This window comes from Hemicordylus capensis, chromosome 3 (genome assembly GCF_027244095.1).
Source record: "Hemicordylus capensis ecotype Gifberg chromosome 3, rHemCap1.1.pri, whole genome shotgun sequence".
Lineage (NCBI taxonomy): Eukaryota > Metazoa > Chordata > Lepidosauria > Squamata > Cordylidae > Hemicordylus > Hemicordylus capensis.
In genome coordinates, this window is record NC_069659.1 from 329,078,292 (window position 1) to 329,090,791 (window position 12,500).

General features: G+C 43.6%; 1 protein-coding gene across 3 annotated transcripts in view; it reads right to left on the reverse strand.

Moving 5' to 3' along the window:
- PPM1L (protein phosphatase, Mg2+/Mn2+ dependent 1L) overlaps positions 1-12,500 on the reverse strand; it is a 312,849-nt gene that overhangs the window by 95,799 nt on the left and 204,550 nt on the right. For all 3 annotated transcript variants that reach the window (XM_053307876.1, XM_053307875.1, XM_053307877.1), the window contains exon 3: positions 5,365-5,539. In XM_053307876.1, coding sequence (XP_053163851.1) covers positions 5,365-5,539 — 175 coding nt within the window. The remainder of the gene's footprint in view (positions 1-5,364; positions 5,540-12,500) is intronic.

Here is a 12,500-nt window from a genome sequence, read left to right on the forward strand (position 1 = left end):
GATAGATAGATAGATAGATAGATAGATAGATAGGGGGCAGTATTTGCCATGCTGTATTAGAAGGATAACCACTGTCACCAAACAGACTTTTAAACAGTACTAACAAGAGTCCCCCTCCCCTTGGCCTCGTGCGGAGGGGAGGGAGTTTGCCCCAGCCCGGCTCAGCACGAGGCCCAAGAAGTGGCCTGATTGGCCGGTTTGGTTCAAGGGGGCGTGGTTTCGGCCGCAATCGGCCGATCCACGCCTCATCCCTGCAGTCTGGCCTGCGCAATCCCCTCCCTCCCTTCCCTGATGCAGAGCGGGTCCAGTGACTGGTCGCCCTAGGGGGCCGAGTAGGAATTTTTTGCTCTCAACGCATTGGCCTACTGTTGGGTTTTTTCCCGCCTACTCCGCTCTGTACTCAGCTGCTAGTTAGATTTAGGTAGGTCACAACGGCAGTAACAGTGCGGGCTGAGGGGTAAGTTGAGGTATAGAATATCGGTGAGCACCCTTGGATATTTAAAGGTTGAGTGGTTAATCACTCCTTTGTGGCCTGTGCGGCACGGGGACAATTGATTGCCATGAAACCTGCTTCAGGACTTCACCAACCTTTGGGCTGCGCGGTCCGGGGTGAGTGAAGACCTTGAAGTATCCAGATCCCCTCTTCTAAAGGGGGTGGTTGGCTTTGAAGGAATTAGGCGGAACGTACCTGCCTGTTTCCTGAGCCAGGGTGTGTCGCCCAATAAGGCAATGGGTAGGACATTGGCGTCTTAGCCCATGCCTAGGGGCCTGCACTGTTCTCTGATGGTGATTAATCACCAGGTTTTCCAGTCCGCCACGCCTGTTGTTTTGTTAATAAAGTTGTGGCCCTTTTCAACCATAAAATGTCTCCGTGTCTTCTTGGGCTGGGGTCTGGGGACAATATATATTCTGAATATTTGTCTTCAACAACAAATTAAAGAATTTCAATTTTACTGTTTGCATTTTGTATCCATGGGCAAATTCAGAGTAACCTGTGAGAGGGCAACACGTGAGAGGGCATGGTTGTGTGCGGAGCACACCCATCCTGATGTCACTGAAGGATGTCCAGATGTCAGGAAGTCCTTTAATTGTGTGTGAGGGACATTCATTCAAATTGCCCCTCTACACATGCTCCACAACTCTGTTTAAGCTGCGGTTTCTAGTGTGTGTAAAGGGTTGATTTGGATGTATACCCTTCTGACATAATTAAAGGATGTCCTGACAGTGCACTAGGATGTCCATTAGTGACACCAGGATGGGCACATTCTTGCCATGTCCCCTGTTCAACACATGAGCTGTCAGACCCTCATTTGAACCAGCTCCATGCCTGTCTTACCCACAGATAGAAAAAACATCATCAAAATGTTCTCAAATTGAGTCTCTTTTATAGCCTGCTTCCATTACAGGTTTTCCATTTTACAGTTTCCAACAGATCTCAAATAAATGGAAGGTTATACTCAGAAACCTATCCCATAAGACTTTGGGAATATTCTGCTCAAACAGCTTGATTTTCATTTCACTTTCTAGTACTGACTTCTCTTTCTAGCATTTATCTCCACTCCTCTTTCTTACTTGCATCTAGTACCTAAGTGACTGAACTAATAAACAACAAGCCCCCAGTTCAAATTCTACCTCTGCCATAAACTCACAAGGTTGTCTCAGGAAAGCTTCTCAACCTCAGCTTCCTAGCTGCACTATGGAGATAGTAATACTTACCTTACAGAATTGCTTTAAAAATTACGTCAGGATAATCCATGTGAAAAGCTTTGTGCACTCATAAGTTCCATACAAATTCTAAGTGATATTATTATTATTAACAGAAAGGCCTAACTTTTAGTGTTAGTATAACCTTCAGTGTTACCAGGAGCTGGGCCCAGTTATAGGCCATGTCTGGTAGCCGTTTCAGTGTGTCAGATGCCTCAGGTATTTAATTCCACATGAGACCACTGGCTGGCACTTAAGAGAACTCCAGCTGCTTGTGATTAGATGTTAAGCACTTGAGAGGCAGCCAGGGAATATGTTCTGTTGCCATCCTGCTGAGATTTTATATATATACCTATATATCTATATATATATATATGCATATGTATATGCATATGCATGCAGCAGGGAAATGCTTGACTAACAAGCAGAAGGTTGCCAGTTCAAATCCCCCCGGTACTATATCAGGCAGCTGCGATATAGGAAGGTGCTGAAAGGCATCATCTCATACTGCGCAGGAGGAGGCAACGGTAAACCCCTCCTGTATTCTACCAAAGAAAACCACAGGGCTCTGTGGGCTCCAGGAGCTGAAATCGACTTGCTGGCACACTATATACATACATACATATACAGGTGAAACTCGGAAAATTAGAATATCGTGCAAAAGTCCATTAATTTCAGTAATGCAAATTAAAAGGTGAAACTGATATATGAGACAGATGCATTACATGCAAAGCGAGATAAGTCAAGCCTTAATTTGTTATAATTGTGATGATCATGGCGTACAGCTCATGAAAACCCCAAATCCACAATCTCAGAAAATTAGAATATTACATGGAACCAAGAAGACAAGGATTGAAGAATAGAACAATATCGGACCTCTGAAAAGTATACAGTGCACTGTGCTTGATTGGCCAGCAAACTCGCCTGACCTGACCCCAGAGAGAATCTATGGGGCATTGCCAAGAGAAGGATGAGAGACATGAGACCAAACAATGCAGAATTGCTGAAGGCCGCTAATGAAGCATCCTGGTCTTCCATAATACCTCATCAGTGCCACAGGCTGATAGCATCCATGCCACGCCACATTGAGGCAGTAATTGCTGCAAAAGGGGCCCAAACCAAGTACTGAATACATATGCATGCTTATACTTTTCAGAGGTCCGATATTGTTCTATTCTTCAATCCTTGTCTTCTTGGTTCCATGTAATATTCTAATTTTCTGAGATTGTGGATTTGGGGTTTTAATGAGCTGTACGCCATGATCATCACAATTATAACAAATTAAGGCTTGACTTATCTCGCTTTGCATGTAATGCGTCTGTCTCATATATCAGTTTCACCTTTTAATTTGCATTACTGAAATTAATGGACTTTTGCACGATATTCTAATTTTCCGAGTTTCACCTGTACATACATACATTCATATACAGAGAGAGTGTGTTATACTTCCACCAAAAACACTTACAGTTTGCTCCACTTTAAAACGACCAAGTCTCTCTCTCTCTCCCTCACCCGCAACAGTCTACCTATTGGTATACCAGGTGGTTTGACATTCTCATTAAAATGAAAGGAGTTGGACAAAGCACTGAAGTCTATCACGACAAGAGGAAATGTTACCCTTAGAATTGTCATGCAACTGAATGACTAGAGGACTTGGAATTGCAAACATCTGAATTGTGAACATCTGCTGCAATTATTATTATTATTATTTTTTAAAGCATACACATTTTGCTCAGCAGTCGTAATCAGGCCTTGCTTCAGAACAGGTAGCACCATTACTTCTCTTGTACCAAACAAGAGGCTTGATTAGAATGCTAAGGCAGTTTCTCTTTCCCATTATGGGCATAAATACAGAACTTTTCTTTACAGTGTGTGCTGTTCTAAGGTTTTTTATTTTAATGCACCACACAAAAGATTTTTAATTCTAGATTTGCTTATGTGGCTCTTCACTCCAACATGATTGCCTTGCTTGAACACTAAAATCCCCAGATATTGTGTGTGTGTGTGTGTGAGTATTTGGAGACACATTATACTTCTTTCTCTTTGTCTAAACATGCATTTTTCAATAAGAGGAAAAAGTTGTTTTTCTTATATATGGATCTATAATTTTCCTCCAATTACCTTTTCTCCTTAAGGAGTATTGATGTATCAAAGTGTTTTATGCAGAAAAGACATGCACACAGAGTTTTAAAGGCATCTTTCTCACTTCTTTACATCACAACAACGTCTAAGCTCAAATGCTTTTGCAAGTGTTTGTCACATAGTTTTTGTTTTGGTGTTCAAATTATGTGTAAATGAATTATAGTCCTTGATTATGTTGCATATATAGAGATTTACATACTAGGCAGTATAAAAATATGATAGATAGATAGATAGATAGATAGATAGATAGATAGATAGATAGATAGATAGATCAAATTGATTTTTTAAAAAAAGAAATGGAGATTAAAGGAACAGATGCTGTAGGATTGATGATGGGAGGAGAGAAGGGTTTAGCACCTTAGTCAAGCAAAATAGGAGAGCGATTGTGCTATAAAGCCTAGATGTAAACTTTAGCGGAACCCTATTTCAGCCTTTATATTTATTATAATGATCTAGCGAGAAATGTATATTTTAAAAGAGAATAATTCACCTTTTTAAATTCATCTTAAAAATTATTTTTCTCCCTAGATCGTTGATGGGAGATATCAAAAGGCAACAGAGCTATCTGTAGAAGACTTGTGACAGTTCTGCAGAAAAGAGTATAATGAGTATACAAGTATACACCGGGATATTTACAAATTTGAATATACCCTGTAAAGCCACTCCCTGCCCCTTTCGCTGCATTAACGGCGATATCGAGCAAGCAGGGGCGGAGTTGCGGGCCTGGCTCGAGAGACGGGCATGCGTGCTGCCATTTTGGTCCCCCAGCATGTGACGCCGGCAGACCAATCAAGAGTGCGGAATGGCTGCATAAACAGCCGAATCCGTCGTTCTCTCCTTTCAGTTGCTCTGTGGGCAGGCACCCTCCCACCTGTCCCTGGACTCAGTGAGGGATATTCCGGTCACCACTGGGGCCAAGTAGGAATTTTTTGGGTCTCAGCTGATTGGCTAAAGTTGAGGCCTTTTTTTCACCTACTTCTCATTGATTTCATCAAGATAATCACTAGGATTATTGGGTCACTTTGCAGTTGAGTGCAGGTTGGGGTAGGTCAACATGCATTGGTGTTGGGCTGGAGGGCCATTATGGTGAGTGGGAATATGGAGGAAGGCTTGGTGATCTCATGACTCTCGGAATAGATCCGCTCCCACTCGGATGCATGCCAGCAAATGCTACTCAGTGCCTCGTGACCTGGGTTGAGGTGGGCTGGCATGTATCATATCGTTGGGGGAAACCTTGTGGTCGAGAAGAGGTTTGGATTCAGTACTGAGCCAAATCAAACCCCAGTCCTTTGCCGTCTTGTAGATATACCTCCTATGAGTTTTACCCACATAGGAGATACCTGCACTTTAATTAAATTCCTAGTTGCAGATTTTTGTAATGATTCAATAAAGTGGCCCCAGTTTTTTCCAACTATGCGTATCCTGTCGTTATTTGGGCCTGGGTTCGCAAATTACATGCCATGACAAATTTAAGAAGACATGAAGAATACAGTTGGCTTTTTTCCTGAATTGTCATACCTGCCTCGTCGTAAGACACAGTCAATTTTTCCAGCATTTCTCGGTCAATTGATAGAATCTGTTGTTCCAGTATGGTCTGGTAGGATAATATACTATTCTCCTTGTCTTTCTCATAGTCTTGAAGGTGTTGTTTTAAGACTTCAGGTAAGCGGGACTTCACATATTCTGCTGCTGACTACAAAGGAGGGAAAAGAAAGAAGAAAAATCAACTTAGCTTTCTGTGCTGCATAATGTAATTTTAGTTACTTGATCATGTATCTGATCACTTTCTACTTGTATTTGAAAGGAATGTTCAAATAAAGAACTAAGGTAACTGATTTTTGAACTACAAATGCCCAAGTGAGAGAGCTGTGTGACTAATACGACATTGTCAGCATTTACCTTCATTTAAAAAGATAAATTCTTTCTTCATGGTCTACAGTGCCATGATGACGGGTGAAGCAGCTTACCTCAAGTGGTAGGCTTTGGACTACCATAATATACCAGCACGTGGACAATTATTTAATTTGTTATTTTAGGTTATCACCATTTGGTGCTTCAGAATTCCAAAATGTGTTAGACCATCCATCTGTAGATTTCTTTGGACTCTGGTTATATATCCTTTCCTTGGAATGTTTACTTCTGTTTTCATAACAGCTACTTTGGTGGGCTCAATCACATATATGTATGCATGCATATATTTTAAACACATTGGCAGACATCCTGACAAAATTTATTAGAGGAAGTCTTATTGAAATTTGCTAGTCACTTACAGAAACTCCTGAGTAGTACTACTGAGTAATTAAGTTAGAATGTCAGCTGCCATTTCTTTTTGTTTTCTAAACAATTACGAAGAACTATAAAGGCATTTCCCAATATTTATTTATTTAACATGTTTTTATATCGCCCAAAACTTACGTCTCGGGGCGGTTTATAACAAGATAAAAACTACATTAAAACATTAGTTAAAAACAAAAACAAGAAATTAAAAACAAAAACAACATTAAAAACAATCAAAATGGTATCAGTTAAAAGCCTGGGTGAACAGATGCATCTTTTAAGACTTTTAAAAAATTGTCAGAGATGCGGAGGCTCTTATTTCACTAGGCAGCGCATTCCAAAGCCTCAGGGCAGCAACGGAGAAGGTCTGTCCCTGAGTAGCCACCAGATGAGCCGGTGACAAATGCAGACGGACCTCTCCTGATGATCTCAATGGGCGGAGGGGTTCATAACGAAGAAGATATTCTCTTAAATACCCAGGGCCCAAGCTGTTTAGGGCTTTATAGGTTATAACCGAAACCTTGTATTTTGCCCGGAAACATATCGGCAGCCAGTGTAACTCCTTCAATATATCACTGGTAAAATATTGGCTGCCACAAACTTTACAAAATGACACCAGAAGAAGCTCAAGTGTAGAACAAGCAAACTCTACTTGACATTGTGCAGTTCTTAACAACAGATTTCAAAATGGCTGCTGACCTAGGATCCTAATATAATCTCTGGTACTCAGGCATGCAAAGTCAGATCTCAAATACAGGGGCAGCCCTTCCATGAGGTGAGATGAGGCGGTCACCTCAGGTAGCAAATTATTGGGGCACGAGCAAGGCAGCAAGATGTCCTCCAGCCACCACTTTAAAGGCAGGGGAGGGGGAGGAAGGCAGGGGGCAGGGGCATTTGGTGCCCTGCCCCAGGCACACAGAGTTCTTTAGCTGCCACTGCTCAGATGTTATAGTGGAACTGCTATACTAGGGAAAACTATTAGTGAGCAGAGAGTAGGACTAGAAAAGCCGCCTAATAGTGATATGATCAGCAAGCCGATCAGTTCAAATCCCCACTGGTAGGTTCCCCAGACTATGGGAAACACTATATTGGGCAGCAGTGATAAAGGAAGATGCTGAAAGGCATGATCTTATACTGCGTGAGAGATGACAATGGTAAATCTCTCCTTTATGGTAAACCACTCTAGTCCTTTAGGACTAGAAAACCACCCAGATCCTTTCCAACTCTGACATTCTGTGTTTCTATGGAAAACATGACTGTCTCATCACAGGGAATGCTATAATGCCCTTAAAGGAAGATTAAACAACTTTGAATAAATAGAGGTGTCACTCAAAGTGCTATGGAATACTTTGCTACCGCTTTGCTATGGCAAAAGCAAGTAGCAAAGTAGCACTGTCAGATTCTAATGCAGCTGAACAGCCAGCATGTTCCTGTCGAATCAACAATATATTGGAGGCTTCTTCTGCTGAAGGATTATTTAAACTCCTCAGCGGGATGTTTGAAGAGTAATGCTTGCTTTCAGCAATTTAAATACAGTTCACCCAATTAGTCATGTTTAAGTTATTCAGAATTGCTATAGCTAAATTTGGCACCTCAGCCATAAGCTGTTGTTAAATCCTACAGATCATCAGTAAATAAAACAACACAACATTATTTGTGCAAATGGCCTGGGAAGCATCACACCATGCAGGAAAACAAAAACTGATAAACATGAATATACAGAATGTTGAATTTGCATTTATAAATACACTTAGCTTCTTGGCCATATTAAGCAAAATATATGGAAATGCAAATGTTAGAAACATGGGTGAGAGCAGTTAAAGTAACAAACTTAATGATAAAAAGTAAAACTTGTTAACAAAGGTAAAACTCAAATGTATCTAACAATCCTATGTTTAAACAAGCATTTCCAAATCAACAAAACAACTGTTGAAGCTTGCCCCATTGCAAATAATGTGCAACAAAGACTCATCAGGGGCTGATTTGGACAATATTTCCACCCCCTGACCTGGTCCACATGATTACCAAGTGGGACATGCCAAGAGTGCACATGTCCTGACATCTTTCCTGGATATCCTGATGTCCTCCCTGTGTTTTCCTTTATCATGTGCGTGGGAGTTGGTTTGTCCAAACTGCCACTTTATGTTTGGTCCAAATACTAGGATTTGGATCACATGTAGAGTAGTGGTTTGAATGAACTGCCCATCCATGCAATAAAGGAATCTGGCAGGCAGATGTCAGGACATGTACATACGCGACCATATATTCCCCCTTTTTAAATCAGGCAAGCCCGCTCAGTGGGGGTGGAGGATATCATCCAAACCAGCCCCTCGTGGCATGTGGATCAGGATTAATATTTCACCACATTAATTAAATACTATGAGAACATAACTGAAAAGACTTGTAATAATGGGAAGGAGTGAGCAAATGGCCCCCAATGATTCCACTATAACAATAATAACAAGTAGCTGAAGCCGCACAGAGAATCTGTACGGTAGTTCACTTCCTTTTTGGATTTAGTTGGGAGAATTCGTTTGGCTGGTCCTCCCACAGCTCTCTCGCTCGCTCTGTCCCCTCCCCACAGTGCCTCTCTCGCTTGCTCTGTCTCTCCCCCTACGTGACTCTCTTGCTTGCTCTGTCCCCCTCCACAGAGCCTCTCTCGCTCGCTCTGTCTCTCCCCCCGCGTGCCTCGCTCGCTCGCTCTGTCTCTCCCCCGCGCGCCTCTCTCACTCGCTGTCTCTCCCGCGCGCCTCTCTCGCTCGCTCTGTCTCTCCCCCCATGCGCCTCTCTCGCTCGCTCTGTCTCTCCCCCGTGCGCCTCTCTCGCTCGCTCTGTCTCTCCCCCTGCGCGCCTCTCTCGCTTGCTGTCTCTCCCCCCGCGCGCCTCTCTCTCTCGCTGTCTCTCCCCCGCACGCCTCTCTTGCTCGCTCTGTCTCTCCCCCTGCGCGCCTCTCTCGCTCGCTCTGTCTCTCCCCCCACGCACCTCTCTCTCTCGCTCTCTCTCCCCCGCGCGCCCCTCTCTCTCTGTGTCTCTCCCCTGCGCCTCTCTCACTCTGTCTCTCCCCCAACGCGACTCTCTTGCTCGCTCTGTCCCCCCCACAGCGCCTCTCTCGCTCGCTCTGTACACCCCCCACCTTCTGCCCTACTCCCCTCCCCCCAAGCCTTCTGCCTCAGTCCCCTCCCCCCAATCCTTCTGCCCCAGCTTGCTCCCTCCTCCATTTCCACCTCTTTATCTCTCTTTCTCTCTCTCTCATTCGTGCTCCCCCACCCCCCCACCCCCGCATCCGCTTTTTAGCCTGCTTGAGTTTTCCCTGCTGGCCGTTGCCGCATCCTCCTTCCTCCAGTCCCTGGTGTCGGGCCGCCAAGCATTCAGCCAGCTCCTTCCTGCAGCCCTCCCTCTAGAGAGCATCTTCCGAAGCGGCCAACTGTTTGTCTCTGCCCAGCCAGGCTCCCCTGCTTTCTCTCCCCTCAGCTTCCCCCCTCTCTTCTGCCCCAATCCGTTCGGTTCTCCTCTCCACTTGCCCGCTTTCCTTCCTTTCCTATCCTCCCCAAACGGCCACTTCCCTATGTGGCCAACGGCTGCCCAGCCAATCCGGCGTCTCCACTGCCCAGCCAATCCACTGGGTTGCCGGGACGCATCCTCACAGAGGCACGTCTACGAGAATTAATATAATAGATAACAACAATAAAACTTTATTTGTTAGCCACCCCATAACAAATTATTCTCTATAACTGGCTATTACAGAAAGACCATAGCCCTCTTCAGATGTTAGTCTCTTGTGGAGGACCACCACATCAAGGGAACAAATTGGAAGCATGCCAGTTAGCCCACATCCCCAGATGTCTCAGAACTTGTCTGCACAGAGATATCAGGGGTGGCCAAAAAATGTGTCAGCACAGGGTGGGGAGAACCAGCATTTTCTTGTGTTGATCCTCCACAAAGGACTAACCTCTGAACAGAGCTAGTGATGCATCTTTTTAGTTAATAATGCCATGCTGAAAACACAAATACTCCCATTAATTATGAGTTGTACACACTGCTCTGTATAACATGGTCCTTTTGGATGGACAATTCTATGTTACAAACATTGGTTTCCAAAGGAGGAAGGCCATCTGTCTTGGGCGAACAGACATAAACTCCCCTGAGGCCATGCCTCTTTATGGTATATGCTACACCGAGAAATTTAGAAACAAAATGAGTGAAAGCCCAGTAAAAGGATACGGTCCAGTGCTGGATCCAGGTTTTGAGGTCCCACAGCCACCTAATGATGCAGCGGGGAAGTAACCTGCCTAGGGAGCAAGAGGATGCTGGATCGAATCCCCGCTGATATGTTTCCTAGACTATGGGACACACGTATATCAGGCAGCAGCGATATAGGAAGATGCTGAAAGGCATCATCTCATTCTGCACAGGAGAAGGCAATGGTAAACCCCTCCCATATTCCACCAAAGAAAACCACATGGCTCAATGTTGACACTGACTCAATGGCACAACATGCAAAGATCATCCTTTCCTCTGGTCTCCCACCATGGTGCACCTCCTCTTCCTTGTTGGTGCTGCCACCTACTCACCCAGAGAGTTGATCAGTGGGGGAGCAAGGGGAAGGAGCAACAACCACCTATTCTGAGAGAGGGACAGCAAGACAGCAATAGCAATGACTGCTGCAGCTTGCTGTCCCTATTACTCACCCATCCACCTGAGTAGACAGGTGATAGCAGCAGTGGCAAGGAACAGTGGCAGAAGCATCCAATAGTCCCTTCTGATGTCCTGGGGCCTCAGCATCTGCCTGAGGATGCTGAGGTCCCAGTATCCTCTCTTGACACTGATAGTTTGGAACTGTACTTTACATTTCTCATTCCTCCATGAGAATGTGGTTTAACAGACATCACTCTTGTGAACAATGCACCTATCCCTATAGACTATGTGTCTGACTTCTCTATTTTCATTTCCATAAAGTATGAATATTAAAGTCTCAGTTCAGACATCTCCACTTCAAAGGCTATCCAACAGCATCCCAACTGTTTTCAACACCCCTAGCAGCACATCTATTGCCAAGAAGGTGTTAGACTCCACAGGAAATTCCTGTGTGAAAAATCCTGGGCTATTATACTCTACAATAAACAAATTTTTAAAATGCTCACACAAAATAAGCAGTTACCTAATATATGCCCCATGTATGTATAACGCAGTGTGGATACACATCCAAGTTTCCATAGTGTAGTGGTGATTCCATTTGCCTAACATTTCGCCTAGCAAAAGAATCTCAGTTCAAAACCAGGTGGAAACAATGTTCATCTTTTGGGAGCCATCATGGGGTAGTGATTATTGTGCTATATTAGAAAGAAACATTTAGAATTTTCAGCAGACTATTACTGATTAGTTCTTTCTACTTAAAGTAAAGTGTGCCGTCGAGTTAGTGTTGACTCCTGGTGACCACAGAGCCCTGTGGTTGTCTTTGGTCGAATACAGGAGGGGTTTACCATTGCCATCTCCAGCACAGTATGAGATGATGCCTTTCAGCATCTTCCTATATTGCTGCTGCCCAATATAGGTGTTTTCCATAGTCTGGGAAACATACCTAATCCCCAATTAAAGATTAAATAAAGATTAGGAGGTGCAGCCAACAGTCAGATAGATGACACAGAAGTCACTAAGCAATGTAAAGTCTTGTATTCTACACTCTAATCTATAAAGAAATATGGGATGCAACTTTGTCCACCATTGCTTCTGGCTTTCATGTCAATGGCACTTATGAAAACAAGAAAACTAGTCTCCTCTTGCAACCATGGGTGTATCCCTAGTACAGGTGAAAGACAACTGATGGGGAAAGACTCCTCTTGCAACCATGGGTGTATCCCTAGTACAGGTGAAAGACAACTGATGCGGAAAGACCCAGTTTAGTATTTGTACTTCCCTTCCAATTTGCAAGAAAAATAAACTTTTTTAAAAAAAATGTTATATTCCTTTTGTGAGATTTGGCTACAAAATATCTCCTGTAATCCAACACTCAACACTTTGCAAGTTTATATTTAGTCTCCCTGATGCTACAGTTAATTGTATTAAGAAATCCTAAAATATCATTGAAGTTGCAATCAATTTCTCTAGAAGCCAGACAGTGCGGAACGAATGAAATTAATCCATCAAATGCATATTAATTCACAACATGAGCACAGGATATTTAATGCTAGGTTTTAAATAGTAATTTGCTTCCAGCACTGGAATGGAAAAGAGAAACTATGGCTGGATTCAGATATACACTATAACCACAGTTAATCATGACCAGTGTTACAATACCTAACTCCAATTCGTGTGGCAGCCTAACTGGAGATGAAGGAGAGGGGAGCCCCTCCCTACCGTTCAGCCTCCCAGCTCAATCC